Genomic DNA, 25,985 nt, shown 5'->3' on the forward strand with positions numbered 1-25,985 from the left:
TAATAAATAGGTTAGAGAGAGAGAGAGAGAGAGAGAGAGAGAGAGAGAGAGAGAGAGAGAGAGAGAGGGAGGGAGGGAGGGAGGGAGGGAGGAGGCAAACACAAGACCGAAAGCACCTTTTCATTCTCTATGCATTTCCAGTCAAGGAAGCATTGAGCTAATTCCCATAGACTAATGTCATGCTGCCCTACCTGGCTTTTATGGGGCTCTGGGGATTTGAACTCGGGTCTCATGCTTTGTGTCTAGTACTTCACTGATTTCACCATCTCTCTATGCCTGTTACTTAAGTTTTCTTAGACAGTGTGGCAGGGGTCTGCGTGTGACTAAACAGCCAGTGTCACTAAATAAATTAACAACAAGGGTCATTTTGTTGCTTTATTAATTTTTCCTAGCAAAATCTTTATAAAAACTCCACATCCCTAAAATGTCATTCAATAAATAAAACACTTAGAAAAGAAGTTGAAACTCTGTGTTCCCAGTTCTTAAAGCAACTCAAAAGATTTCAGATTCTGAACCACAAATGCCAGCATCATAAGTCTCCTCTGAAAATTTCAGGAATGTAGGCAATCTGCTTTTCAGGACCAAGAACAGAATCCCACCTCTCGGCATCTGGATGTACAGACAGATACGCTTCAGACGCAGGTATTACATAAATACGTGTACAGAAAACAGCTTTCTGACTTGGAAATAAATAGCACTTTTTAGGACTCCAAATCAGTGTAAGAGTTAAAAATATTACATAATTAATCCATTCTTTCTTGAGTTTAGGCAGCATGTTTCTTTTCCCCTCATTTTTCGTTTGTCCGTGTGTTTCCTGATTTATTCGGAGGCAGTGTCTCATGCAGTCCAGGCTTGCCTCAAGTTCCATAGGTAGCTGAGGATGACCTTGGACCTCTGCTCCTCCTGCTCCACCTCCCGTGTGCTGGGCTCTCAGCCATGGATCCGTCGAGTTCAGGAGAGAAACGTGCGCACCGTGCCCTTGATGGTGCCTCTGCAGATGGGGCACTTTCTCAGAGAGGGAGCACAGTCTTTGCACACGACCAGGTGGCCACAGGGAATGAACACGATGGACACCTCTCTGTCCATACACACTTTACATGTTCTTTCTTCCTGTAGCTTCCGCAACTGTTCTTCCATCGGTAGAGCTATGAAGAGGGGGCAATTTTTATTTTAAGCACAGGTCTCTTGTGAAACCCAAGTGACCTCAGACTTTGGTTCTCCCACCTCCAATTTCCAAGTGCTGGCTGCTCACATGTATGATGCCATGTGAGGTAAGAAAAATAACTTTTAATGGAAAGCAATTTGCTTTTCCTCCAGTGAAACCCCAAGAAAATAAAACAATGACTTCCTCAGGTTTAAAGACGTAGTACTCTTACCTGCAATGTCATCTGTGGGAAGACACCTGATGTCCTGCCGCACTGGGGACGGAAAGGGGACAGCATTACTATGGCAACCAAGGCTATACACTAGCTATACACTAGGATTTGTTTATTTATTTTTGGAATGAAGGTCTTCAAACCCAGGGCCTGATGTATGCATGCTAGGCCAACAGGCTTTCACTGAGTCAAATCCACAGCCCAGAATACATTCTACAAAAGTTTATTTACCTAGTACTAATGTTTGAGACACACAATTATTCTATAACCCAAGCTGGCATTGAACTCATAATCTTCTTGCTTCAGCGTCCTGACTGCTGGGATTACAGGTGTGTATTACTATGCCCAACAGTGAATTTATTTAGTTACTTATGAGTGTGTGTGAGAGAGAGGGAGGGGGGCAGACAGACAGAGAGAGAGACAGAGAGACAGAGAGACAGAGAGAGAATATGTTCACCCAGGATGCCACAGTGTGCATGATGAGGCCAGAGGACTACTTTTGGGAGTTTTCTCCTTCCACTGTGGGTTCTGGGGAGTCAAACTCAGGTCACCAGATTTATGCTGGGATTATGGAGTGTGGTGATTTGAAAGAAAATGGCCCCCAAAGGGAGTGGCACTTTCAGGAGGTGTGGCCTTGTCGGAGCAGGTATGATCTTGTTGGAGGAAGTGTGTCACTGTGGAGGAGGGGTCTGAGGTCTCATACATGCTCAAGCCACTCCCAATGAGACAGACCACTCCCCGCTGCCTGTGCACGATGTAGGACTCTCGGCTTCAGCACGGTGTCTGTCTCCACACCATGATGGCCATGAGCGGAGCCTTTGAACTGTGAGCTATCCCATTAAATGTTTCCTCTGCAAGAGCAACAGAAGCGCTAACTGCAACAAAGGGCAAGCGCCTTCACCTGACGAGCCATCCTGCTGCCCCTCCCAGCAGCTTTGAAACACTCAACACTTTGAACAAAATCTCATAGTATTAACACGAAACCCTTAACTTTTGCGCAATTAAAATGTATAAGTTGGGCTGAGTTACTTCCAATAATCTCCGGTTTTCCAACTGACCCGGAAAACTCCCCCAAATAATTTTCTAGCGCTTACCAAACAGATCTTTGTATAGCACAGGGTCACTCTCCTGAAGGGAGTTTCTGAATGAGGCGGCTGCAGCCTTCCCTTTGGCCAATACAGTGTCAATCAGTGTTCTTGCCTGCAGGGCCTGTGGCTTCTGTCTAACCGCCTCCCACTCCTGTTCGGTGATCGCCCTGGCGCTCAGGAGACAGTCCAGGATCGGCATCACGCACGTCAAGTACTGAGAAAGCCCCAGCTTGTTCCTCCGGATTAATGTCAGATCATCTGTATGGAGAGAGAGAGAGATTTAAACTCCGCTCACAAACTTCTTTCTCTACCTACATAACACATGAAGGAAATCATACATGCATTTATTTACTTAAAGATCTCCTGTATCTCAGGTTGGCCTCCAATTCACCGTGGCGTTACAATTGTGATTTTTCTGCCACCACCTCCCGAGTGCCAGCTTTCCGGATGTGTGACGCCGAGTGCAGTTGATGACGTGCTAGGGATCAAACCCAGGGTTTATGCATGCCAGGCAGGTCCTCTGACAGTAAAGCTGTGTCCATAGCCTGACACGTATGCCTTCGTCGTTAACGTTCTATTTCTACTATAAAGCTCTGTCCATAAAATGGTGAATACTATTACTAGGGTTCTGACACATGTGGAACCATGTTAGGAAGGACAAAAGATGGGGGCTGGAGAGGTAGCTCAGTGGTTAACAGCCCCGGCTACTACAGGTCCTGAGTTCAATTCCCACCAACCACATGGTGGCTCACAACCACCTTGAATGAGATCTGGTGCCCTCTGCTGGCCTGCAGTGCACATGCAAGCACAACACTATATACATCATAAATAAAATCGTTTCTTAAAAAAAACAGGACAAAAGAAATGGTGCTTAGTTAAAAAAAAATCAGTCATACATGTGCATTTGTTTCCTGTTTGGTTTTGTGTTTTCATGTAGCCCAGGCTAGTGTCAAACTCATCGTGGAGGATGACCTTAAATTCCTGCCTCCATCCAAAGGTGCTAGAATTATTCGCATGTGTGCCACAGCAGATGTTAAACACAGGTGTCCAACATGCCCGGCAAGCACTCTACCAATTAAGCTACATCATGAGCCCTGTCTGAGACAAGGTCTCGTTCTGCTCTAACCCAGGCTAGTCTGGAACGGGTATGCAGAAGGTCATGAGTTCAAGGCCAGCCTGGGCTACATAGCAAGACCCTGCCTCAAACGTTAAAAGGAAAAAGAGTGACAGTGTGCTTTCTGGTCTGCGGCAGCTCTGGTTAACACCGGTAAAGAGATCAGCATGGCTTTGGTCTACACCGGAGCGAGGAGCGCTGCGCATGCGCAGAGGAAGGTGGCTCTGAGCACAGAGCAGGGTCGCAAACACAGCTAACCTGACCCAGTGGGAAACGGAATCGGAGGGCTCCATAAACTAAGACACTGAGGGAAGACAGTTCTTGTGTGGGCAGGCAGGGGACTTAAATATGAATCTGTGCATTCGTTAACCCAGGCACTGGGGTCCATACCTGTCATCGCAGCCCTAGGGAGTGAGGAAGGAAAATAAGGATCCAACTACACAGCAAGTTCAAGGCCAGCTACCTGAGACCCTGTTTCAAAAAAAGGCGTGGGAGTGGGGCGAGGCTGGAGGGATGCGTCAGTGGGTAAGAGCACCGGCTGCTCTGGCAGAGGCCTGACCCTCACGTGCTGACCCACAATCTCCTATAACTCAGGTCTAACCTCCAAGGGCTCCTGCACACACAGTACACATAAAACTCACACAAACACACATATATTTAAAACTAATTAAATTTAGTTAATTAAACATTGCAGTCTAAGATATACTGTTAATCAGACGGGCGTTGGTGGTGCACGCCTTTAATCGCAGCACTCGGGAGGCAGAGGCAGGAGGATCTCTGTGAGTTAGAGACCAGCCTGGTCTACAGAGCGAGTTCCGGGACAGCCTCCAAAGCAAAACAGAGAAACCCTGTCTTGAAAAACCAGAAAGAAATAGAGAGAGAGAGAGAGAGAGAGAGAGAGAGAGAGAGAGAGAGAGAGAGAGAGAGAGAGAGAGAGGTCCAGGCTGGATAGACGAGCATCTTTTAGAACCTGCACTGGGTGACATGCCATCTCTCCGGAGAAGGACCTTGGGAACTGTACCTGACTCTGCTTCCTCGGCTGCCTGCTCCTTCTGCTCTTCCCTTATCTCGTCTTCTGCATCCAGTAAGCCTATCACGAGGTCGCTGACCGTCCTGTAGTTCTCGCCAGTGGCCAGGATCTGACGCTGAACTGTCTGTCTTACCAGGCTCCTACTGAAGCCCATTTCCAAAGCTGCTTTAACCACAGGCGTGTTCATCATGACCACGTCTTCTGAACTTTCATCAGGTCCGAAGTGCACAACTGTGTGGAAAGGGAGATTTAACAGACATTAGCAGCGCCCGTATACCTTTTTGTTGTGGCTGTTGTTTTGAGATTTCTTCTAGCCCAGTCGAGCCTCAAGCTTATTATGTAGCCCAGGCTGATCTCAAATGAATGACAATTCTCCTGCCTCAACCTCCCAGGTGCTAGGATTACAGGCTCAAAACAAAATGACTGGCTTCATAGACTTTTTAAATAGCAAGCTATTGCAATATCAAAACCATAAACTCTCTGAAAAGCACATAGGCACGACACTAAGAATATAGAATACTATTGCTTTAGATATAAGCCTATGACTACTTTTCCTCAAGAGCAGGAGAGAGCCCGAATGTCAGGAATCAATCCTACCAGAATCAAGGGGCTTCTTTTTCTATATTGAATAAATGAATAAGCTTTCTAAATCAAATATATATTCTACATATTTGTTTGTTTTGTTGGCATTTATTAGTTGTATACAATGTTTTTATCATAATATATATATATTTATGTATAAACATGTAATTTGATATTTCTAATTCTTTCCATTTCCTGCAAATGGCATGGTTTCCCATTTAATTAATGGGTGAATAATTTTCTTTTTTTCCCCCTGTTTTCTTTTGTGTGCAGGAGACAGAGTCTTAGCATAGAGCTAAGGTTCCTGCCTCAGCCTCTCAAATGCTGAGGTCACAGGTATGCAGTACATTATCTTTATCCATTGTCAGTGAGTTATGGCTCAACCCATAACTTGACTGTACGTTTTCACAGTTTTGAAAGACGCCATTGTCACCATTCAGTACAATTACCCCCGTGTCCTAGAGTACTGCCCCCTTCCAGCTTACTCGACACTACAACCCAGCGACTTTAAAAAACACAAACCTGATGGGGTCCCACTCCTTAAACTCAACCCCCTAACCTTAGGATATAATCGCAGCTCTACCTGTGGCTCACACATTCGGATCCGCCCACAGCCTCAGCCCTTGCTGTTCCCACACCAGAAGCAGCTTCACGCATTTGCCCTTGCATCGGGCCCTAGAGCTCACAATCTGAGCCGTTAGCTCCCAGTCTGAGGTCAACACCACAGGATTACCTGCCTGCAGCTACTCCTTCCTGCCGACAAAGTTTGCCCAGCTCTTTGAAAGTCCCTGTTCCATGTCTCTTAGGCCTCTGGTGTCCTCTTTGCCCAGATTATGCTTTCCCCTGTCAGCTAACAGATTTCTGTTCTCTCAGGCTCTCTGCTAAGAAAAGTACTCCTTCAGACAGTCTTCTCTGTCATTTTTTCGTCTTGTTTTATGGGTTTTAGATGGGGGAAGAGGGGTTGCCATGGCATTGGGGCTGGAGAGATGGCTCAGCAGTTAAGAGCACTGGCTGCTCTCCCAGAGGACCAGGTTCAATTCCCAGCACCCACATGGCAGCTCACAACTGTCTGTAACTCGAGTTCCTGGAGGCCTGACACCCTCACACAGACACACATGCAGGTAAAACTCCAATGCACTTAAAAACCAAAATAAATAAACTATTAAAATGTATTTCCTTGAACACTGAAAAGCAGAGTCAAGATCTGTTCAAATGCTTGCTCCACCCTCTTGGGTTTAAGTAATATGCAAGTCACACTGGCAATCTGGGCTTTGGGGTCCCGCTGAAAGGATGAAACACTGTGCTCCACCCTCTCTGTGGACAGGAGGAGTCTGCCAGCAGCTGAAGGCATAGTGTATCTGTTCCCATAACAACAAGGCAAGGCTAGATGTATGCAGTCTGTATAGATGCCCAGGGCTACGGGGTGCAGCTCAGTGAAAGAGGCTGTGATTGGCATGCCCCAGGCCCTAGGTTAACAGGACCATCAAAAACAAAAGCACAAACAACTGCACATACTACATACACTGATCCAGTCTATGAGGTCTGAAGCATAAACTAGACATGAACACTGTTGGCTCTCCAAGCAACCCTGCTGTGCATTGATGTTTGACAGACAGTAACAGGGTGCATTAATTATAAATTGTAGATCAACGTGAACATGCATTTACCATTATAACCTTCCAATCCTTTCCGTTTATTTTTAGGACAGGGTCTAAGTAGTTCAACGGGGCCTTGAACACACAGTCACCTCCCAATGCTGGCCTGTTACAACCACACACATCTCCACCTTCGCTCTTAGTACAAGCTGGCTCACTTGAATGCATTGGGCCATCATACATACTTGGTGACTCTGCGCTCTCGTCTTCTGGGGCGTCTGAGGTAGACAACAGCTGTGGGGAAAACATACGTGTTAAAGTGTAAACTGCACCCCACCACGACCAACACAGCTGCTTCACTGAGCCTACTGCAAGCCCACTTGGCCGTCCAGAAGACACTTCTTTTCAGCTTATTTTATATAAGCTCTCATTTGCTTTTTCCGAGGAGCAGCAACAAATGCTTTTTCAAGTCATTTAAGAAAAATTTACAGGGTTGGAGAGACAGCCCAGAGGTTAAGAGCACTGGCTGCTTGTGCTTTCGGAGGTCCTGAGTTCAATTCCCAGCAATCACATGGTGGCTCACAACCATCTATAACGAGAGCTGGTGTCCTCATAATAAATAAGTAAATCTCTAAAAAAAAATTTACTGGGTAGACTTTCCCTCAAATTTAATTTACTTTTTGCTTCAGAGTTTAATTCATTGGTGGTTGGTTAGATAAATGCTTAAAGAGGACTACAACAAACAATGTCTTTCATGCAGCTAATAATTACAATTCTTTCTCTCACAAGAATGGCTCCCGGAATGGTGATACTGAGCTTTGAGGGGAAAGACGAGGTTCCTGTTCTAAAACAACGTTCATCTTTTCACTAAGATGTTCACTTCGTGACTTATTTTACAAACAAATTCTTAAAGACAATTTGTTAAACAACTAACCCTTTAGAAATAAATAAAAATGTATTACAGAGGCCTTTCCTACCTGTTCAAGTAGATGAGGGTAGCCGGCTTGAACTTGGCCCACAAACTCTTGTCCTTTGATTCTTATCAAATATTCACACCTAAAAATGCAAACAAAGAAGCCTTAGGCATTCCTTAACAAGAAAAACTTTGTTCATTACAGCTTCAGAAGGGACTGTGCCACTACAAGTGATTTTATTATGATTATTTTATGATTAAAATTCACTTTAATTTTAGAATGTGGAGTGAAATACAATGAAACATTCAGGTCTAAGTGTTCACCAGGTGTGAAATCTGGTTACGCGGGCGAAGAAGCACCAGAGACCAGACTGCGAACATTCGGAGCATAAGCAAGCCCAGGCCACCAGGACTGGCCCGCACTGTGTACTCTTGTCTTCTTCGAAGACCTGTGAAGGCTCATTGCTTTGCATGTGTGTGTGTCCGTGTCCATGTGTGTTCTCATGTACTGTGTATGATCATGTGTGAGCTCATGCACTCACTGTGTGTGTCCGTGTGTGTGCTCATGCTCTGTGTGTGTGTCCATGTGTGTGCTCATGCTCTGTGTGTGTCCATGTGTGTGCTCATGCACTGTGTGTGTGTCCATGTGTGTGCTCATGCTCTGTGTGTGCGTGTCCATGTGTGTGCTCATGCACTGTGTTTGTCTATGTGTGTGCTCATGCACTCACTGTGTGTGTCCGTGTGTGTGCTCATGCACTCACTGTGTGTCTCCGTGTGTGTGCTCATGCTCTGTGTGTGTGTCCATGTGTGTGCTCATGCACTGTGTGTGTCCATGTGTGGGCTCATGCTCTGTGTGTGTGTGTCCATGTGTGTGCTCATGCTCTGTGTGTGTGTCCATGTGTGTGCTCATGCTCTGTGTGTGTGTCCATGTGTGTGCTCATGCTCTGTGTGTGTGTCCATGTGTGTGCTCATTCACTGTGTGTGTGTCCATGTGTGGGCTCATGCTCTGTGTGTGTGTTCATGTGTGTGCTCATGCTCTGTGTGTGTCCATGTGTGTGCTCATGCACTGTGTGTGTGTCCATGTATGTGCTCATGCTCTGTGTGTGTGTGTCCATGTGTGTGCTCATGCACTGTGTGTCCATGTGTGTGCTCATGCACTGTGTGTGTGTCCATGTGTGTTCTCATGCACTGTGTGTGTGTCCATGTGTGTGCTCATGCTCTGTGTGTGTGTGTCCATGTGTGTGCTCATGCTCTGTGTGTGTGTTCATGTGTGTGCTCATGCTCTGTGTGTGTGTTCATGTGTGTGCTCATGCACTGTGTGTGTGTCCATGTGTGTTCTCATGCTCTGTGTGTGTGTCCATGTGTGTGCTCATGCACTGTGTGTCCATGCACTGTGTGTGTCTGTGTCCATGTGTGTGCTCATGCACTGTGTGTGTGTCCATGTGTGTTCTCATGCTCTGTGTGTGTGTCCATGTGTGTGCTCATGCTCTGTGTGTGTGTCCATGTGTGTGCTCATGCTCTGTGTGTGTGTTCATGTGTGTGCTGATGCACTGTGTGTGTGTCCAAGTGTGTTCTCATGCTCTGTGTGTGTGTCCATGTGTGTGCTCATGCTCTGTGTGTGTGTCCATGTGTGTGCTCATGCACTGTGTGTGTCTGTGTCCATGTGTGTGCTCATGCTCTGTGTGTGTGTCCATGTGTGTTCTCATGCTCTGTGTGTGTGTCCATGTGTGTGCTCATGCTCTGTGTGTGTGGGCTCATTCACTGTGTGTGTCTGTGTCCATGTGTGTGCTCATGCTCTGTGTGTGTGTTCATGTGTGTGCTCATGCTCTGTGTGTGTGTACATGTGTGGGCTCATGCTCTGTGTGTGTGTTCATGTGTGGGCTCATGCTCTGTGTGTGTGTTCATGTGTGTGCTCATGCACTGTGTGTGTGTCCATGTGTGTGCTCATGCACTGTGTGTGTGTCCATGTGTGTTCTCATGCTCTGTGTGTGTGTCCATGTGTGTGCTCATGCTCTGTGTGTGTGTCCATGTGTGTGCTCATGCACTGTGTGTGTCCATGTGTGTGCTCATGCACTGTGTGTGTCCATGTGTGTTCTCATGCTCTGTGTGTGTGTCCATGTGTGTGCTCATGCACTGTGTGTGTCCATGCACTGTGTGTGTCTGTGTCCATGTGTGTGCTCATGCACTGTGTGTGTGCCCATGTGTGTTCTCATGCTCTGTGTGTGTGTACATGTGTGTGCTCATGCTCTGTGTGTGTGTTCATGTGTGTGCTCATGCTCTGTGTGTGTGTCCATGTGTGGGCTCATGCTCTGTGTGTGTGTTCATGTGTGGGCTCATGCTCTGTGTGTGTGTTCATGTGTGTGCTCATGCTCTGTGTGTGTGTTCATGTGTGTGCTCATGCACTGTGTGTGTCCATGTGTGTGCTCATGCACTGTGTGTGTGTCCATGTGTGTTCTCATGCTCTGTGTGTGTGTCCATGTGTGTGCTCATGCACTGTGTGTGTCTGTGTCCATGTGTGTGCTCATGCACTGTGTGTGTGCCCATGTGTGTTCTCATGCTCTGTGTGTGTGTACATGTGTGTGCTCATGCTCTGTGTGTGTGTCCATGTGTGGGCTCATGCTCTGTGTGTGTGTCCATGTGTGTTCTCATGCTCTGTGTGTGTGTCCATGTGTGTGCTCATGCACTGTGTGTGTGTCCATGTGTGTTCTCATGCTCTGTGTGTGTGTCCATGTGTGTGCTCATGCTCTGTGTGTGTGGGCTCATTCACTGTGTGTGTCTGTGTCCATGTGTGTGCTCATGCTCTGTGTGTGTGTTCATGTGTGTGCTCATGCTCTGTGTGTGTGTCCATGTGTGGGCTCATGCTCTGTGTGTGTGTTCATGTGTGGGCTCATGCTCTGTGTGTGTGTTCATGTGTGTGCTCATGCACTGTGTGTGTGTCCATGTGTGTGCTCATGCACTGTGTGTGTGTCCATGTGTGTTCTCATGCTCTGTGTGTGTGTCCATGTGTGTGCTCATGCTCTGTGTGTGTGTCCATGTGTGTGCTCATTCACTGTGTGTGTCTGTGTCCATGTGTGTGCTCAAGCACTGTGTGTGTGTCCATGTGTGTTCTCATGCTCTGTGTGTGTGTCCATGTGTGTGCTCATGCTCTGTGTGTGTGTGCTCATTCACTGTGTGTGTCTGTGTCCATGTGTGTGCTCATGCTCTGTGTGTGTGTTCATGTGTGTGCTCATGCTCTGTGTGTGTGTACATGTGTGGGCTCATGCTCTGTGTGTGTTCATGTGTGGGCTCATGCTCTGTGTGTGTGTTCATGTGTGTGCTCATGCTCTGTGTGTGTGTCCATGTGTGTGCTCATGCACTGTGTGTGTCCATGCACTGTGTGTGTCTGTGTCCATGTGTGTGCTCATGCACTGTGTGTGTGTCCATGTGTGTGCTTATGCTCTGTGTGTGTGTCCATGTGTGTGCTCATGCTCTGTGTGTGTGTTCATGTGTGTTCTCATGCTCTGTGTGTGTGTCCATGTGTGTGCTCATGCTCTGTGTGTGTGTTCATGTGTGTGCTCATGCTCTGTGTGTGTGTCCATGTGTGTGCTCATGCACTGTGTGTGTCCATGCACTGTGTGTGTCTGTGTCCATGTGTGTGCTCATGCACTGTGTGTGTGTCCATGTGTGTTCTCATGCTCTGTGTGTGTGTCCATGTGTGTGCTCATGCTCTGTGTGTGTGTCCTTGTGTGTGCTCATTCACTGTGTGTGTCTGTGTCCATGTGTGTGCTCATGCACTGTGTGTGTGTCCATGTGTGTTCTCATGCTCTGTGTGTGTGTCCATGTGTGTGCTCATGCTCTGTGTGTGTGTGCTCATTCACTGTGTGTGTCTGTGTCCATGTGTGTGCTCATGCTCTGTGTGTGTCCATGCACTGGGTGTGTCTGTGTCCATGTGTGTGCTCATGCACTGTGTGTGTCCATGCACTGTGTGTGTCCATGCACTGTGTGTGTCTGTGTCCATGTGTGTTCTCATGCTCTGTGTGTGTGTCCATGTGTGTGCTCATGCTCTGTGTGTGTGTTCATGTGTGTTCTCATGCTCTGTGTGTGTGTCCATGTGTGTGCTCATGCTCTGTGTGTGTGTTCATGTGTGTGCTCATGCTCTGTGTGTGTGTCCATGTGTGGGCTCATGCACTGTGTGTGTCCATGCACTGTGTGTGTCTGTGTCCATGTGTGTGCTCATGCACTGTGTGTGTGTCCATGTGTGTTCTCATGCTCTGTGTGTGTGTCCATGTGTGTGCTCATGCTCTGTGTGTGTGTCCTTGTGTGTGCTCATTCACTGTGTGTGTCTGTGTCCATGTGTGTGCTCATGCACTGTGTGTGTGTCCATGTGTGTTCTCATGCTCTGTGTGTGTGTCCATGTGTGTGCTCATGCTCTGTGTGTGTGTGCTCATTCACTGTGTGTGTCTGTGTCCATGTGTGTGCTCATGCTCTGTGTGTGTCCATGCACTGGGTGTGTCTGTGTCCATGTGTGTGCTCATGCACTGTGTGTGTCCATGCACTGTGTGTGTCCATGCACTGTGTGTGTCTGTGTCCATGTGTGTTCTCATGCTCTGTGTGTGTGTCCATGTGTGTGCTCATGCTCTGTGTGTGTGTTCATGTGTGGGCTCATGCTCTGTGTGTGTTCATGTGTGTGCTCATGCTCTGTGTGTGTGTTCATGTGTGTGCTCATGCACTGTGTGTGTGTCCATGTGTGTGCTCATGCTCTGTGTGTGTGTTCATGTGTGTGCTCATGCACTGTGTGTGTGTCCATGTGTGTTCTCATGCTCTGTGTGTGTGTCCATGTGTGTGCTCATGCACTGTGTGTGTCCATGCACTGTGTGTGTCTGTGTCCATGTGTGTGCTCATGCACTGTGTTGTGTCCATGTGTGTTCTCATGCTCTGTGTGTGTGTCCATGTGTGTGCTCATGCACTGTGTGTGTGTCCATGTGTGTGCTCATTCACTGTGTGTGTCTGTGTCCATGTGTGTGCTCATGCACTGTGTGTGTGTCCATGTGTGTTCTCATGCTCTGTGTGTGTGTCCATGTGTGTGCTCATGCTCTGTGTGTGTGTGCTCATTCACTGTGTGTGTCTGTGTCCATGTGTGTGCTCATGCTCTGTGTGTGTGTCCATGTGTGTGTCTCATGCTCTGTGTGTGTGTCCATGTGTGTGCTCATGCACTGTGTGTGTGGCTCATGCACTGTGTGTGTCTGTGTCCATGTGTGTTCTCATGCTCTGTGTGTGTGTCCATGTGTGTGCTCATGCTCTGTGTGTGTGTTCATGTGTGTGCTCATGCTCTGTGTGTGTGTCCATGTGTGTGCTCATGCTCTGTGTGTGTGTTCATGTGTGTGCTCATGCTCTGTGTGTGTGTCCATGTGTGTGCTCATGCACTGTGTGTGTCCATGCACTGTGTGTGTCTGTGTCCATGTGTGTGCTCATGCACTGTGTGTGTGTCCATGTGTGTTCTCATGCTCTGTGTGTGTGTCCATGTGTGTGCTCATGCTCTGTGTGTGTGTCCATGTGTGTGCTCATTCACTGTGTGTGTCTGTGTCCATGTGTGTGCTCATGCACTGTGTGTGTGTCCATGTGTGTTCTCATGCTCTGTGTGTGTGTCCATGTGTGTGCTCATGCTCTGTGTGTGTGTGCTCATTCACTGTGTGTGTCTGTGTCCATGTGTGTGCTCATGCTCTGTGTGTGTCCATGCACTGGGTGTGTCTGTGTCCATGTGTGTGCTCATGCACTGTGTGTGTCCATGCACTGTGTGTGTCCATGCACTGTGTGTGTCTGTGTCCATGTGTGTGCTCATGCTCTGTGTGTGTGTCCATGTGTGTGCTCATGCTCTGTGTGTGTGTTCATGTGTGTGCTCATGCTCTGTGTGTGTGTCCATGTGTGGGCTCATGCTCTGTGTGTGTGTTCATGTGTGGGCTCATGCTCTGTGTGTGTGTTCATGTGTGTGCTCATGCTCTGTGTGTGTGTTCATGTGTGTGCTCATGCACTGTGTGTGTGTCCATGTGTGTGCTCATGCTCTGTGTGTGTGTTCATGTGTGTGCTCATGCACTGTGTGTGTGTCCATGTGTGTTCTCATGCTCTGTGTGTGTGTCCATGTGTGTGCTCATGCACTGTGTGTGTCCATGCACTGTGTGTGTCTGTGTCCATGTGTGTGCTCATGCACTGTGTGTGTGTCCATGTGTGTTCTCATGCTCTGTGTGTGTGTCCATGTGTGTGCTCATGCTCTGTGTGTGTGTCCATGTGTGTGCTCATTCACTGTGTGTGTCTGTGTCCATGTGTGTGCTCATGCACTGTGTGTGTGTCCATGTGTGTTCTCATGCTCTGTGTGTGTGTCCATGTGTGTGCTCATGCACTGTGTGTGTTCATGCACTGTGTGTGTCTGTGTCCATGTGTGTGCTCATGCACTGTGTTGTGTCCATGTGTGTTCTCATGCTCTGTGTGTGTGTCCATGTGTGTGCTCATGCACTGTGTGTGTGTCCATGTGTGTGCTCATTCACTGTGTGTGTCTGTGTCCATGTGTGTGCTCATGCACTGTGTGTGTGTCCATGTGTGTGCTCATGCTCTGTGTGTGTGTCCATGTGTGTGCTCATGCTCTGTGTGTGTGGGCTCATTCACTGTGTGTGTCTGTGTCCATGTGTGTGCTCATGCTCTGTGTGTGTGTTCATGTGTGTGCTCATGCTCTGTGTGTGTGTCCATGTGTGGGCTCATGCTCTGTGTGTGTGTTCATGTGTGGGCTCATGCTCTGTGTGTGTGTTCATGTGTGTGCTCATGCTCTGTGTGTGTGTCCATGTGTGTGCTCATGCACTGTGTGTGTGTCCATGTGTGTGCTCATGCACTGTGTGTGTGTCCATGTGTGTTCTCATGCTCTGTGTGTGTGTCCATGTGTGTGCTCATGCACTGTGTGTGTCCATGCACTGTGTGTGTCTGTGTCCATGTGTGTGCTCATGCACTGTGTTGTGTCCATGTGTGTTCTCATGCTCTGTGTGTGTGTCCATGTGTGTGCTCATGCACTGTGTGTGTGTCCATGTGTGTGCTCATTCACTGTGTGTGTCTGTGTCCATGTGTGTGCTCATGCACTGTGTGTGTGTCCATGTGTGTTCTCATGCTCTGTGTGTGTGTCCATGTGTGTGCTCATGCTCTGTGTGTGTGGGCTCATTCACTGTGTGTGTCTGTGTCCATGTGTGTGCTCATGCTCTGTGTGTGTGTTCATGTGTGTGCTCATGCTCTGTGTGTGTGTCCATGTGTGGGCTCATGCTCTGTGTGTGTGTTCATGTGTGGGCTCATGCTCTGTGTGTGTGTTCATGTGTGTGCTCATGCTCTGTGTGTGTGTTCATGTGTGTGCTCATGCACTGTGTGTGTGTCCATGTGTGTGCTCATGCACTGTGTGTGTGTCCATGTGTGTTCTCATGCTCTGTGTGTGTGTCCATGTGTGTGCTCATGCTCTGTGTGTGTGTCCATGTGTGTGCTCATTCACTGTGTGTGTCTGTGTCCATGTGTGTGCTCATTCACTGTGTGTGTGTCCATGTGTGTTCTCATGCTCTGTGTGTGTGTCCATGTGTGTGCTCATGCTCTGTGTGTGTGTGCTCATTCACTGTGTGTGTCTGTGTCCATGTGTGTGCTCATGCTCTGTGTGTGTGTTCATGTGTGTGCTCATGCTCTGTGTGTGTGTACATGTGTGGGCTCATGCTCTGTGTGTGTTCATGTGTGGGCTCATGCTCTGTGTGTGTGTTCATGTGTGTGCTCATGCTCTGTGTGTGTGTCCATGTGTGTGCTCATGCACTGTGTGTGTCCATGCACTGTGTGTGTCTGTGTCCATGTGTGTGCTCATGCACTGTGTGTGTGTCCATGTGTGTGCTTATGCTCTGTGTGTGTGTCCATGTGTGTGCTCATGCTCTGTGTGTGTGTTCATGTGTGTCCTCATGCTCTGTGTGTGTGTCCATGTGTGTGCTCATGCTCTGTGTGTGTGTTCATGTGTGTGCTCATGCTCTGTGTGTGTGTCCATGTGTGTGCTCATGCACTGTGTGTGTCCATGCACTGTGTGTGTCTGTGTCCATGTGTGTGCTCATGCACTGTGTGTGTGTCCATGTGTGTTCTCATGCTCTGTGTGTGTGTCCATGTGTGTGCTCATGCTCTGTGTGTGTGTCCTTGTGTGTGCTCATTCACTGTGTGTGTCTGTGTCCATGTGTGTGCTCATGCACTGTGTGTGTGTCCATGTGTGTTCTCATGCTCTGTGTGTGTGTCCATGTGTGTGCTCATGCTCTGTGTGTGTGTGCTCATTCACTGTGTGTGTCTGTGTCCATGTGTGTGCTCATGCACTGTGTGTGTGTCCATGTGTGTGCTTATGCTCTGTGTGTGTGTCCATGTGTGTGCTCATGCTCTGTGTGTGTGTTCATGTGTGTCCTCATGCTCTGTGTGTGTGTCCATGTGTGTGCTCATGCTCTGTGTGTGTGTTCATGTGTGTGCTCATGCTCTGTGTGTGTGTCCATGTGTGTGCTCATGCACTGTGTGTGTCCATGCACTGTGTGTGTCTGTGTCCATGTGTGTGCTCATGCACTGTGTGTGTGTCCATGTGTGTTCTCATGCTCTGTGTGTGTGTCCATGTGTGTGCTCATGCTCTGTGTGTGTGTCCTTGTGTGTGCTCATTCACTGTGTGTGTCTGTGTCCATGTGTGTGCTCATGCACTGTGTGTGTGTCCATGTGTGTTCTCATGCTCTGTGTGTGTGTCCATGTGTGTGCTCATGCTCTGTGTGTGTGTGCTCATTCACTGTGTGTGTCTGTGTCCATGTGTGTGCTCATGCTCTGTGTGTGTGTTCATGTGTGTGCTCATGCACTGTGTGTGTGTCCATGTGTGGGCTCATGCTCTGTGTGTGTGTCCATGTGTGTGCTCATGCTCTGTGTGTGTGTTCATGTGTGTGCTCATGCTCTGTGTGTGTGTACATGTGTGGGCTCATGCTCTGTGTGTGTGTTCATGTGTGGGCTCATGCTCTGTGTGTGTGTTCATGTGTGTGCTCATGCTCTGTGTGTGTGTCCATGTGTGTGCTCATGCACTGTGTGTGTCCATGCACTGTGTGTGTCTGTGTCCATGTGTGTGCTCATGCACTGTGTGTGTGTCCATGTGTGTTCTCATGCTCTGTGTGTGTGTCCATGTGTGTGCTCATGCACTGTGTGTGTCCATGCACTGTGTGTGTCTGTGTCCATGTGTGTGCTCATGCACTGTGTGTGTGTCCATGTGTGTGCTTATGCTCTGTGTGTGTGTCCTTGTGTGTGCTCATGCTCTGTGTCTGTGTTCATGTGTGTTCTCATGCTCTGTGTGTGTGTCCATGTGTGTGCTCATGCTCTGTGCGTGTGTTCATGCTCTGTGTGTGTGTCCATGTGTGTGCTCATGCACTGTGTGTGTCCATGCACTGTGTGTGTCTGTGTCCATGTGTGTGCTCATGCTCTGTGTGTGTGTTCATGTGTGTGCTCATGCTCTGTGTGTGTGTCCATGTGTGGGCTCATGCTCTGTGTGTGTGTTCATGTGTGGGCTCATGCTCTGTGTGTGTGTTCATGTGTGTGCTCATGCTCTGTGTGTGTGTTCATGTGTGTGCTCATGCACTGTGTGTGTCCATGTGTGTGCTCATGCTCTGTGTGTGTGTCCATGTGTGTTCTCATGCTCTGTGTGTGTGTCCATGTGTGTGCTCATGCTCTGTGTGTGTGTCCATGTGTGTGCTCATTCACTGTGTGTGTGTCCATGTGTGTGCTCATTCACTGTGTGTGTCTGTGTCCATGTGTGTGCTCATGCACTGTGTGTGTGTCCATGTGTGGGCTCATGCTCTGTGTGTGTGTCCATGTGTGTGCTCATTCACTGTGTGTGTGTCCATGTGTGTGCTCATGCTCTGTGTGTGTGTGCTCATTCACTGTGTGTGTCTGTGTCCATGTGTGTGCTCATGCTCTGTGTGTGTGTTCATGTGTGTGCTCATGCACTGTGTGTGTGTCCATGTGTGTGCTCATGCTCTGTGTGTGTGTCCATGTGTGTGCTCATGCTCTGTGTGTGTGTTCATGTGTGTGCTCATGCTCTGTGTGTGTGTCCATGTGTGTTCTCATGTTCTGTGTGTCTGCCCATGTGTGTGCTGATGCTCTGTGTGTGTGTCCATGTGTGTGCTCATGCACTGTGTGTGTGTCCATGTGTGTGCTCATGCTCTGTGTCTGTGTCCATGTGTGTGCTCATGCACTGTGTGTGTGTCCATGTGTGTGCTCATTCACTGTGTGTGTCTGTGTCCATGTGTGTGCTCATGCACTGTGTGTGTGTGTGTGCGTGTGTGTGTGTTCATGTGTCTGCTCATACACTGTGTGGTGGCCAGGAGGAGCCCCCAGCACAGTCCTCAGGCCAAGACCACCAAGCAGTCTCGTTCTGAGCTCCCCCTGCTCTCCACTCTTCCCAGGTTCGCAGCAATACCCGTAAGCCAGCGTGCAAGCAGAGAGTTCTCTACATAAGCCGTGTGTCAGGTCCGTGACAAGCCACGGTCTGTCACATGCAAGCAGACTGGAGGGAGAGAATGGGGACCTTCAGCACAGCCTCTGCTGCTGAGCTTGCCCATCCCTAGGTTAGAGATCCATGCTGACCCAGCACAGCGTGAGTCAAGACAGCACCGAGGCAGCTCAGGACTCCTCTCGTGTTTCACAAGCTCCTACAGGAGAGGCTGGCGAGATGGCTCAGTGGGTGCTGGCTACCAAGTTTGATAACGTGAGTTCAATCCCACAGGGTAAACGGAGAGAACCAGCCCTCAAAAGCTGTTCTCTGACCTTCACAAAACATACACACATAAAACAAAGTTTAAAAAAAAGAAAACAACCAGAGTAATGGAAAGCACTTTTTTTTTTTTTTTGGTTTTTCCGAGACAGGGTTTCTCTGTATTGTTTTGGAGCCTGTCCTGGAACTCACTCGGTAGACCAGGCTGGCCTGGAACTCACAGAGATCCGCCTGCCTCTGCCTCCCGAGTGCTGGGATTAAGGAAAGCACTTTTTAAAAAAATCTATGTGAATACTTTTTTCTTTTTTTGCCTTTTCGAGGTGAATATTGTTTATAATCTTCACAGTGTTTAAAATCTGAAGTAATGGGGCTGGAGAGATGACTCAGAAGTTAAGAGCACTGGCTGTCCTCTACCAGAGGATGCAGGTTTGATTCCCCACGAGTTGGCTCAGCCCCTCTCTACCTCGGTCACAGAGGACCCAGGGCCCTCTCCTGGCCTCTGCAGGCACTGCACACAGATGGTGCCTACATCTAAGTAGGCAGAACACTCATACGTACAAAAACAAAACAAAATCTGCAGTACTTCAGAGGCAAAGGTACTCTAAAGGAAGACGGTGTGTCTCCCGAAAGTCTTAGAAGACGTAAAGCAGAATTTCAAGGCGGTTACCTTGGAAACCACTTGGCGTGCTCCACCCAGGGGTCGTCTCCAGACTCCCAGCATCTCAGGCCACCATCACAGCAAAAGCACTTGACATCGTCACTGTGTCCTAAAATTCATTTTGAAGCACACTCATGAGCACATACGGTTTGCCCACTCACACTGATCCAGACCCCCCCTGGACGTGGTGTTGGACCTTTAAGAGTGTCAGGCCGGGTGTCTCACCTGTGTAGTAAAAGCCCGCGCTTGCCAGGTGCTGAGGGTCCACGAGAGCCCTGGAAGGCCAGCTGAAGAACGTCCTGAGGCGCGCCGCCTGCGTCTGCATGCTCAGGTTGGAGACAGGGTACCTTGACGCGGCCAGGCTCGGATCTTTCAAGAACGGGCAGCTGGGGAAATGTCTCCGATGCTCTGACAAGGCGTCATCCTTCGGCTCCCAGTTGCTCAGCTTGCCACCGCAGGCAAAGCAGGCCACCCTGTCTCCAGGTCCTACGTAGTAGAAGCCGGCTCTGGCCAGCTCGGCCGGGGACAGGAAGGACAGGGGCCACGTTTGGTAGGTGAGTAACCTGGCCTTCTCAGTATCCATCGCAAGGTGGCTGGGACTCACACCGGGGCAGTCTGGGTTTGCTCTCAAGTTCCCAGGGTCCGAGGGGAAGCTCGAGTAGGAGCCGCTGAAGTAGCCAGTGTTCTCCAGGCTTGCAAACAGCGAAGGCGCGGTGGTGCTGGGCGCCGGGGACGGCAGGGACGGCTGCGGGCTGGCTCCCAGGCTGCCGGCCGGATCCAGGGACCGAGCAAAGCTGCAGCTGGGGTACAGCTGTCTGTGCTTCTCCACGGGACTGTCGCCTTGCTTCCAGTTGTCCAGCATCAGGCCGCAGCAGAAGCACTTGACCTTGTCGTTGACGCCCGTGTAGTAGAAGCCAGCGCGAGCCAGGCTCCTTTCCGAGACGGGAACCCCAGAGGGGAAAGCCGAGAACGTGGACAAGCGGTACAGCTCACATGAAAAGTCGTACTTCAGCTCAAAGGTGTCCGCACCCTTCATCAGTCTGGACAGGAAAGCACTGTCTGGAGCCATGTTCATGACGAAACGGCAGGGAGGGGAAGGGACCAGCCTTCCTCTGGGGAGGTAGTTTTGTGCATGGCTTTTGGTCAGTTTTACTACTAGGCTGAACACCTAAAATAAGAACAAACTCATTTTTTTTCTTCTATGCATTTTAGGATTCAGTAGGATGAGACTCTAAATCCTACCCTGATACATTTTAAGGCACAATCACACGCAACCATACCTTTGCACAATCTTCATGCATACGATAAAAACTAGATTCTCCCTAAGAGCCAATGTGTGACTGGAAACATAGTGTTTGGGTACTTTGGGCCAGGCATCTCGAGGGGCAAGCCTGCTTCTCTCTGCCACAAGGAGGCACTAGTGGTGTTCACTCAGCCTGCACAGAAAGTCTGGTTCATGAAGCTATGTATGTACTCATAGAATGAAACATGGATCAGACACAATTTTAAAATAGTAAACCACTTCAAGACTTTTGCTTGGATTTTGTTTCCTGTCAAAGGACCAAGATCAGACTTACTAATTGATCCTCTACTCAAAACACCATGTTTGTTCATCTGCAGCACTGGGGACTGCTAAACCCTGGGCCTCGGGCTCACAAAGCCTGGATCATGCTCAATTCTACAACAAGTCTCAAATTCTCTCTCTCTCTCTCTCTCTCTCTCTCTCTCTCTCTCTCTCTCTCTCTCTCTCTCTCTCTCTCTCTCTCCCTCCCTCCCTCCCTTTCTTCCTTCCTTTCTTTTTTGGTTTTTTTTCAAGACAGGGTTTCTCTGTGTAGCCCTGGCTGTCTTAGAACTCACTCTGTAGACCAGGCTGGCCTCAAACTCAGAGATCAGTCTTCCTCTGCCTCCTGAGTGCTGGAATTAAGGGAGTGGGCCACCAGTATAGGCTTGAGACTCAAACTTTCAGTTTTGGTCAGAAATTATGTCCCAGAGAGGCTTCTCTGAGCACATATTTATCAAAACAAACAAGCAAACAAGTCTACTGCCATCTGAACGCAGAGACCTTCGAATTGAGAGTCTCTCATAGAAGGTCTCTCTAGCCATTAGCAAATCCATCCTGTGTCAAGGCACGGGGGTTTGCTGCCACTGGCTGGGGTGGCTTCCTGCCGCTCACAGGCTCTCTACCAAGGACACCAACTCATCGTCTGCAGATGGCAGGAGAAATCCCACAGCTGTCAACAAGAGTCTCCCTCAGGAGAAATCGTTGCGTCTAAGCTCTCTGTCCCCTCCATGGGATTATGTAAAGCTGGTCGTCCTATGACATTTTCTTTCAGAATAAACTGGTTCATTTGTCAAAATAACTCTCACACTTGTGGTCTATTTAAAAGTCGCGCAGTGCAGACCTTTAAAATACCAGCGGCGACAGTTTCTCAACTCTCATGTACTGTCTGCCTTACTTCCTCTAAATCTGCTGTGCCTACCAGAACATTTTGTTCCTGTTTGTTCTCTGTCATTGTTGCAATCTCTGAACGGGTCAGCGACCTCGTGAGTACACTTCCGAGCTCCTGCACAAAGCGGATTACTCACTTCCTCCGGATGACCGGCACTCATGTTTGGATCTTTCTTAAACGTGGGCACTATTTTAAAAGTGCCAGCCAGTGGGAGATTGCCAGGCAACTTTCTGAAGAATACTTCATCACTGTGCCCTGCCACAGAACGCCTTCCCTTCCAGGGGTCAACCGAATGGGAACACCCACGCCTCAGACCATCGGACTACAGACTTCAAGTCTTTAGACAACGATCCAGAAAGCCAGCTGAGGGATGCATCTGTGTGTCCATGCACAAAACTACCTCCCGAGGTTAGACTGTGCCCCTCTCAGGGGCTTAGGCCTCCATTTTGAGGTGTTTTGGTTTACAGAAGAAACAGAAAAAGGCTACAAGTAGTAGAAGGGTTTGTGTCCTTTGTAAACCTGTTTAAAACAGAGAAATTAAAGTCAAATAACTCTGGGTTATAATACAATGTCTTCTTCTCTTTCTCCCCCCACCCCCTCTTTTTGGAGACTGGGATTTCCCTGTGTGGTCTAAGACAGCCTCAAACTCGTGATCTTCCTGTCTGTTTCCAAAGTCCTAGGATTACAAGCAAGGTCCACCATGATCCTTTTTAAAGATGCTTTTCCAAAATAGAAACTGGGATGTAGCAAGAAGCTGCTACTTTGGGCCGGCGGCGGGGCTCAGTGGTAGGGCACTTAGATAGCACACTCAAGGCTCCTGCCTCAGTCCCCAACTCTGGGAAAACAGTGCTGGGTGCTGTCAGTCAAGAAATCTCACACAGAACTTCTTACAGACCAGAGCTCATGGGTATATATGGAAATTTATTTATACTTAAAAAAAACTTGCAGAATTCACACATACTTTGTACCCGTTTCCCAAAGTTAACATCTTATATAACAATAATGCAATTACAAAACTAGAGGGAAACCCTTTTGTTCCCTCTAGTTCCCTGTAAGAGCTGTGGGTGTTCTTAACCCCGGGGCCGGCTCTCCAGCCCCAATGTTCTTCAAGGTAATTTCAAGAGTCACAATACTTTACTCTTCTCGAGTGCCTTTTTTTGTTTTGTCTTAGACAGATACTCACATTACAGCTGGGCTAGCCCCAGCTGGCCTCAAACAGTAATATGCTGCCTGCACCTCCTGAGTTCTGAGCTTACAGACATGAGCCACCAGCTCAACTTCTGTCTTTATTACTAACGCAGGGCCTGGTGGCACGGCTGAGTGGTTAGGAGCACTAACTGCTCTTCCAGAGGCCCTGAGTTCAACTCCCATCCACCACATGGTGGCTCACAACCATCCGTATTGGGATCTGACGCCCTCTTCTGGCACAAAGTGGCACATGCAGGGAGATCATTCATAACACATACAATCAATAAATGGTTTTTAAGGAAGAACTATTAATGCATATTGATTAAACAAATGAGTGGATGTGACTGTGACATTTACACATTCGCATATGCTGTGCTTTGAACTGAACCTTCCTTCAAATCCTCTTTCGCCCTCCCTCCCACCTCTCCATCGAGTTTTAGTACCGACCTCTTCAGAGAAACGAGGGCTGCTGTCTTTATGCCTCTGCCTTCCTTTGTTTAACACAATTTCCTGTCCCAGCTGTTTCTTCAGATTATACTTTTCTCCTTACAGCGCGCGCACACACACACACACACACACACACACACACGTTTATCTGTTAACAGGCATCCAGTCTGTCCCGTTGTAAATAGTCATGCAATAAACAGTGTGGTGGGCTCAACGAGAATGGCCCCCATAAACTCATATATCTGAATGTCTAGTCCCTAGTTGGTAGACTGTTTGGGAAGGACTAGGGGGCGTGTCCTTGCTGGAGGAGGTGTGTCACCAGAGGTGGGCTTTGAGGTTCTAAAAGCCCACACTAGGTCCAGGCTCTCTCTCTGCCTGCTGCCTGTGGGTCAGGGTGTGGAGCTCTCCAGCACCGTGTCTTCCTGCACGCGCCCTGCTCCCTGTCATGATGATCATCGACCAGGCCTCTGACACTGTAAGCAAGCCCCCGTAAAGGCTTTCTTTTATAAATCGGCTTGGTCATGTGTCCTCACAGTGACAGGTCACTGACTAAGACACAGGGTAGTCAGGAATTCCTCCAAGCTGTCTCAAACTCCTCCGTGTACCTATCAAGGAGCGGGAAAGCTGGGTCACATGGCAGCTCTGTTTTTAGTTTTCTGAGGTGCTGCCCTCACTTCCACAGACCCCTTCCTAGCACCCCAGGGTTTGTTTCCCTCACATCCTAACCAGCATCTGTAGCGACACCTCTAGCCCTCAGTCCCTTCCTCCAATTCCACTTTCTCACAGTCACTCGATTAGCTGCATTCTTCAGAAAGCAGGTGCAGCCCCCTGCCTCAGTTCCCCACTGAGGTGCAGCCCCCTGCCTACCTGCGTTCTCAAGCCTTTTGGCCACCTCAGAGAAACAACTGCTCCCTCATGAATCCACCCCCTCCTGCTGCTTTGATTATAGACTCTTCTTCACTTCTCCTCAAACCCTGCACAGCCCTAGTCCCTCCACAGTCCTCGTGCTGAGTCCCGCTGGCTTCCAAATGAAGATCACCTCAAAGCCCGCTTTCTAGTCCAGCCTCTCCCGGGTCAGGTCCTCCCAACCAGGCCAACGGAACATCTGTCCGTGAGTCCCATCTCCACACGGCCAGCTATTCTGCGTGCCAGCACCCCTTCAAACACTCTCCGTATTCATAACATCAGATCCACAGGGAGTGTTGTCATCTGCCAAGGGGACCAACTTCCTCTTGGACATGTCCTGATCCCTGGCCCTGTCCACGAAAGTGTGTAGACTCCTCTTTCCCTCACAGCGGTTCCTCATGGGTCAGCCTGACACCTCCAAGTCTTCTCTGCCTACTCTACCATTTCCAGTAGACCTGGAGGGTGGCTCTGTGTCCCCACCCTCTGGGGTGCTCAGCCTGACCATCTCTGTGACACTGCAGAGCAAATGCGTCCTTTTCCCTCCACCTTGGACTGTTTCTCCTTCAGAAGAGGAAGTACACTCTAGTTTCTGTAGTAGCCACTGTCACAGGCCTAGGAAAGATACTGAGCCTTGTAGCTGCTGTGTGAGACACATACCCCAGGCTGGCCTTGAACTCCTGATCCTCCTGCCTCCTCCTCCTCCTCCTAAGTACTACGATTACAGGCCTGCACTACTAACCCTAGCAAAACTTCTTGTTGAAGAATTTCTTAGCATAGCTAACAGGAGGGCTCGTCATGTCCATGGCACATTCATTTATTAAGTCACATGTCATAGGGTTTCAAGGACGGGTGTCAGTCCCTTTTTACAAAGGAAACAACCTCGTGCCAGACATCCCTTTCATCCCAGCACTCTGGAAGCAGGAGCAGGTAGATATCAATGTTTCCTTGAGTTCAAAGCCAGCCGTTTCTACTTACACAGTTCCAGGCCAGTCAGGGATACACGGTGAGGCCCAGAAAAAAAAACCACACGTGCCTCAGTTCTGTCGTTGCAGAATGGAGTTAATAATGGTGCCCACTTCTTACAATTGGCGACTAATCATACAATTGATGAAACTGTACAGTCTGTACAGTCTATAGGGCAGACCCTGGCTTGTGGTGGACAGAGAAACGACCCCAGCCATTTCCTGGCTAGATTAAGAGCTGCTACAGAGAAACTGGGTGCAGTGGCTCAGGCCTGTAACCCTGGCACTCGAGGGGTTAAGGCAGGAGGATTTTCCAGAGTTCAAGGCCAGCCTCAGCTGTAGTGTGAGAGTGGTCTCAACACCCATCACTCCCCCAAACGAAAGAGCCCTAGTGTGTTTCCAGGCTGATCCCTAAGAAAACGACCCCTCCCATGCCAAAGCTTCCCCAAGCCCAGGTTCTCACTGAGTCAACATCCTGCAAGTCACCCCGCGGCAGGACCCGCACGGCTTCGCAGGACCGGGATCCAGCCACCCCCGGGGACCCTCGAGCCACCCCAGGGACACTCGCCCGATCCACCCCGCCCCGCGCGCGCGCGTACTCACCGCAGCCCGTCCTCAGGCTCTACGCGCCAGCAAGGGCCTGCGATCTCCGGGGTGGCACCTGTCGCCTGGTCTGTGGGGTGCGGCTGGGCGCCACGACGCCTTTAAATCGTCCAGCCTGACCGTGCCCACCGCCGCACCCTGCCCCGCCCAGGGCTGGCCCGCCCGCCCGCTCGCCCGCGGTGCTTTCCTGCGAGGCCCGGGGAACTCCAGGGTGAAAACCACACGCACTTCCTCCTCGCTCGCGGTGGCAGCCCCGGCCGGGGGTTTCCGCGACCCTGCGGTGCGTGACTTCCCGGGCTCGGCTCGTCCCCCGGCCGTTTCCT

General features: G+C 49.3%; 1 protein-coding gene across 2 annotated transcripts; it reads right to left on the reverse strand.

Annotated features, from left to right (window-relative positions):
- Positions 1-362: 362 nt before the first annotated feature.
- Positions 363-25,800, reverse strand: LOC110339912 (baculoviral IAP repeat-containing protein 3). 2 transcript variants are annotated; one of them, XM_040734776.1, is made up of 10 exons: positions 25,663-25,800; positions 21,693-22,075; positions 19,332-20,274; positions 19,116-19,215; positions 7,763-7,841; positions 7,031-7,079; positions 4,600-4,839; positions 2,471-2,722; positions 1,377-1,418; positions 363-1,145 (listed from the first exon to the last, which is right to left on the reverse strand). In XM_040734776.1, the coding sequence occupies exons 2-10, from the start codon at positions 21,714-21,716 to the stop codon at positions 952-954; spliced, it is 1,923 nt and encodes a 640-aa protein (XP_040590710.1). In that variant the 5' UTR covers positions 21,717-22,075; positions 25,663-25,800; the 3' UTR covers positions 363-951. The 2 variants fall into 2 exon arrangements, with proteins under 2 accessions (XP_040590710.1, XP_040590711.1); XM_040734777.1 differs by lacking the exon at positions 21,693-22,075 and having other exon boundaries at positions 25,663-25,769.
- Between the last annotated feature and the right edge of the window lie 185 nt (positions 25,801-25,985).

This window comes from Mesocricetus auratus, unplaced genomic scaffold (assembly GCF_017639785.1).
Source record: "Mesocricetus auratus isolate SY011 unplaced genomic scaffold, BCM_Maur_2.0 Super-Scaffold_100040, whole genome shotgun sequence".
Lineage (NCBI taxonomy): Eukaryota > Metazoa > Chordata > Mammalia > Rodentia > Cricetidae > Mesocricetus > Mesocricetus auratus.

Excerpts from the sequence above, each read along its gene's own strand:
- LOC110339912 (XM_040734776.1), bottom strand. The coding sequence starts at position 21,716 with ATGAGTGCCGGTCATCCGGAGGAA. Across the intron at positions 7,080-7,762 it reads ACCCTCATCTACTTGAACAG|CTGTTGTCTACCTCAGACGC; the intron begins GTAGGAAAGGCC and ends TTTTCCCCACAG. Across the intron at positions 4,840-7,030 it reads CGAGAGCGCAGAGTCACCAA|TTGTGCACTTCGGACCTGAT; the intron begins GTATGTATGATG and ends CTTTCCACACAG.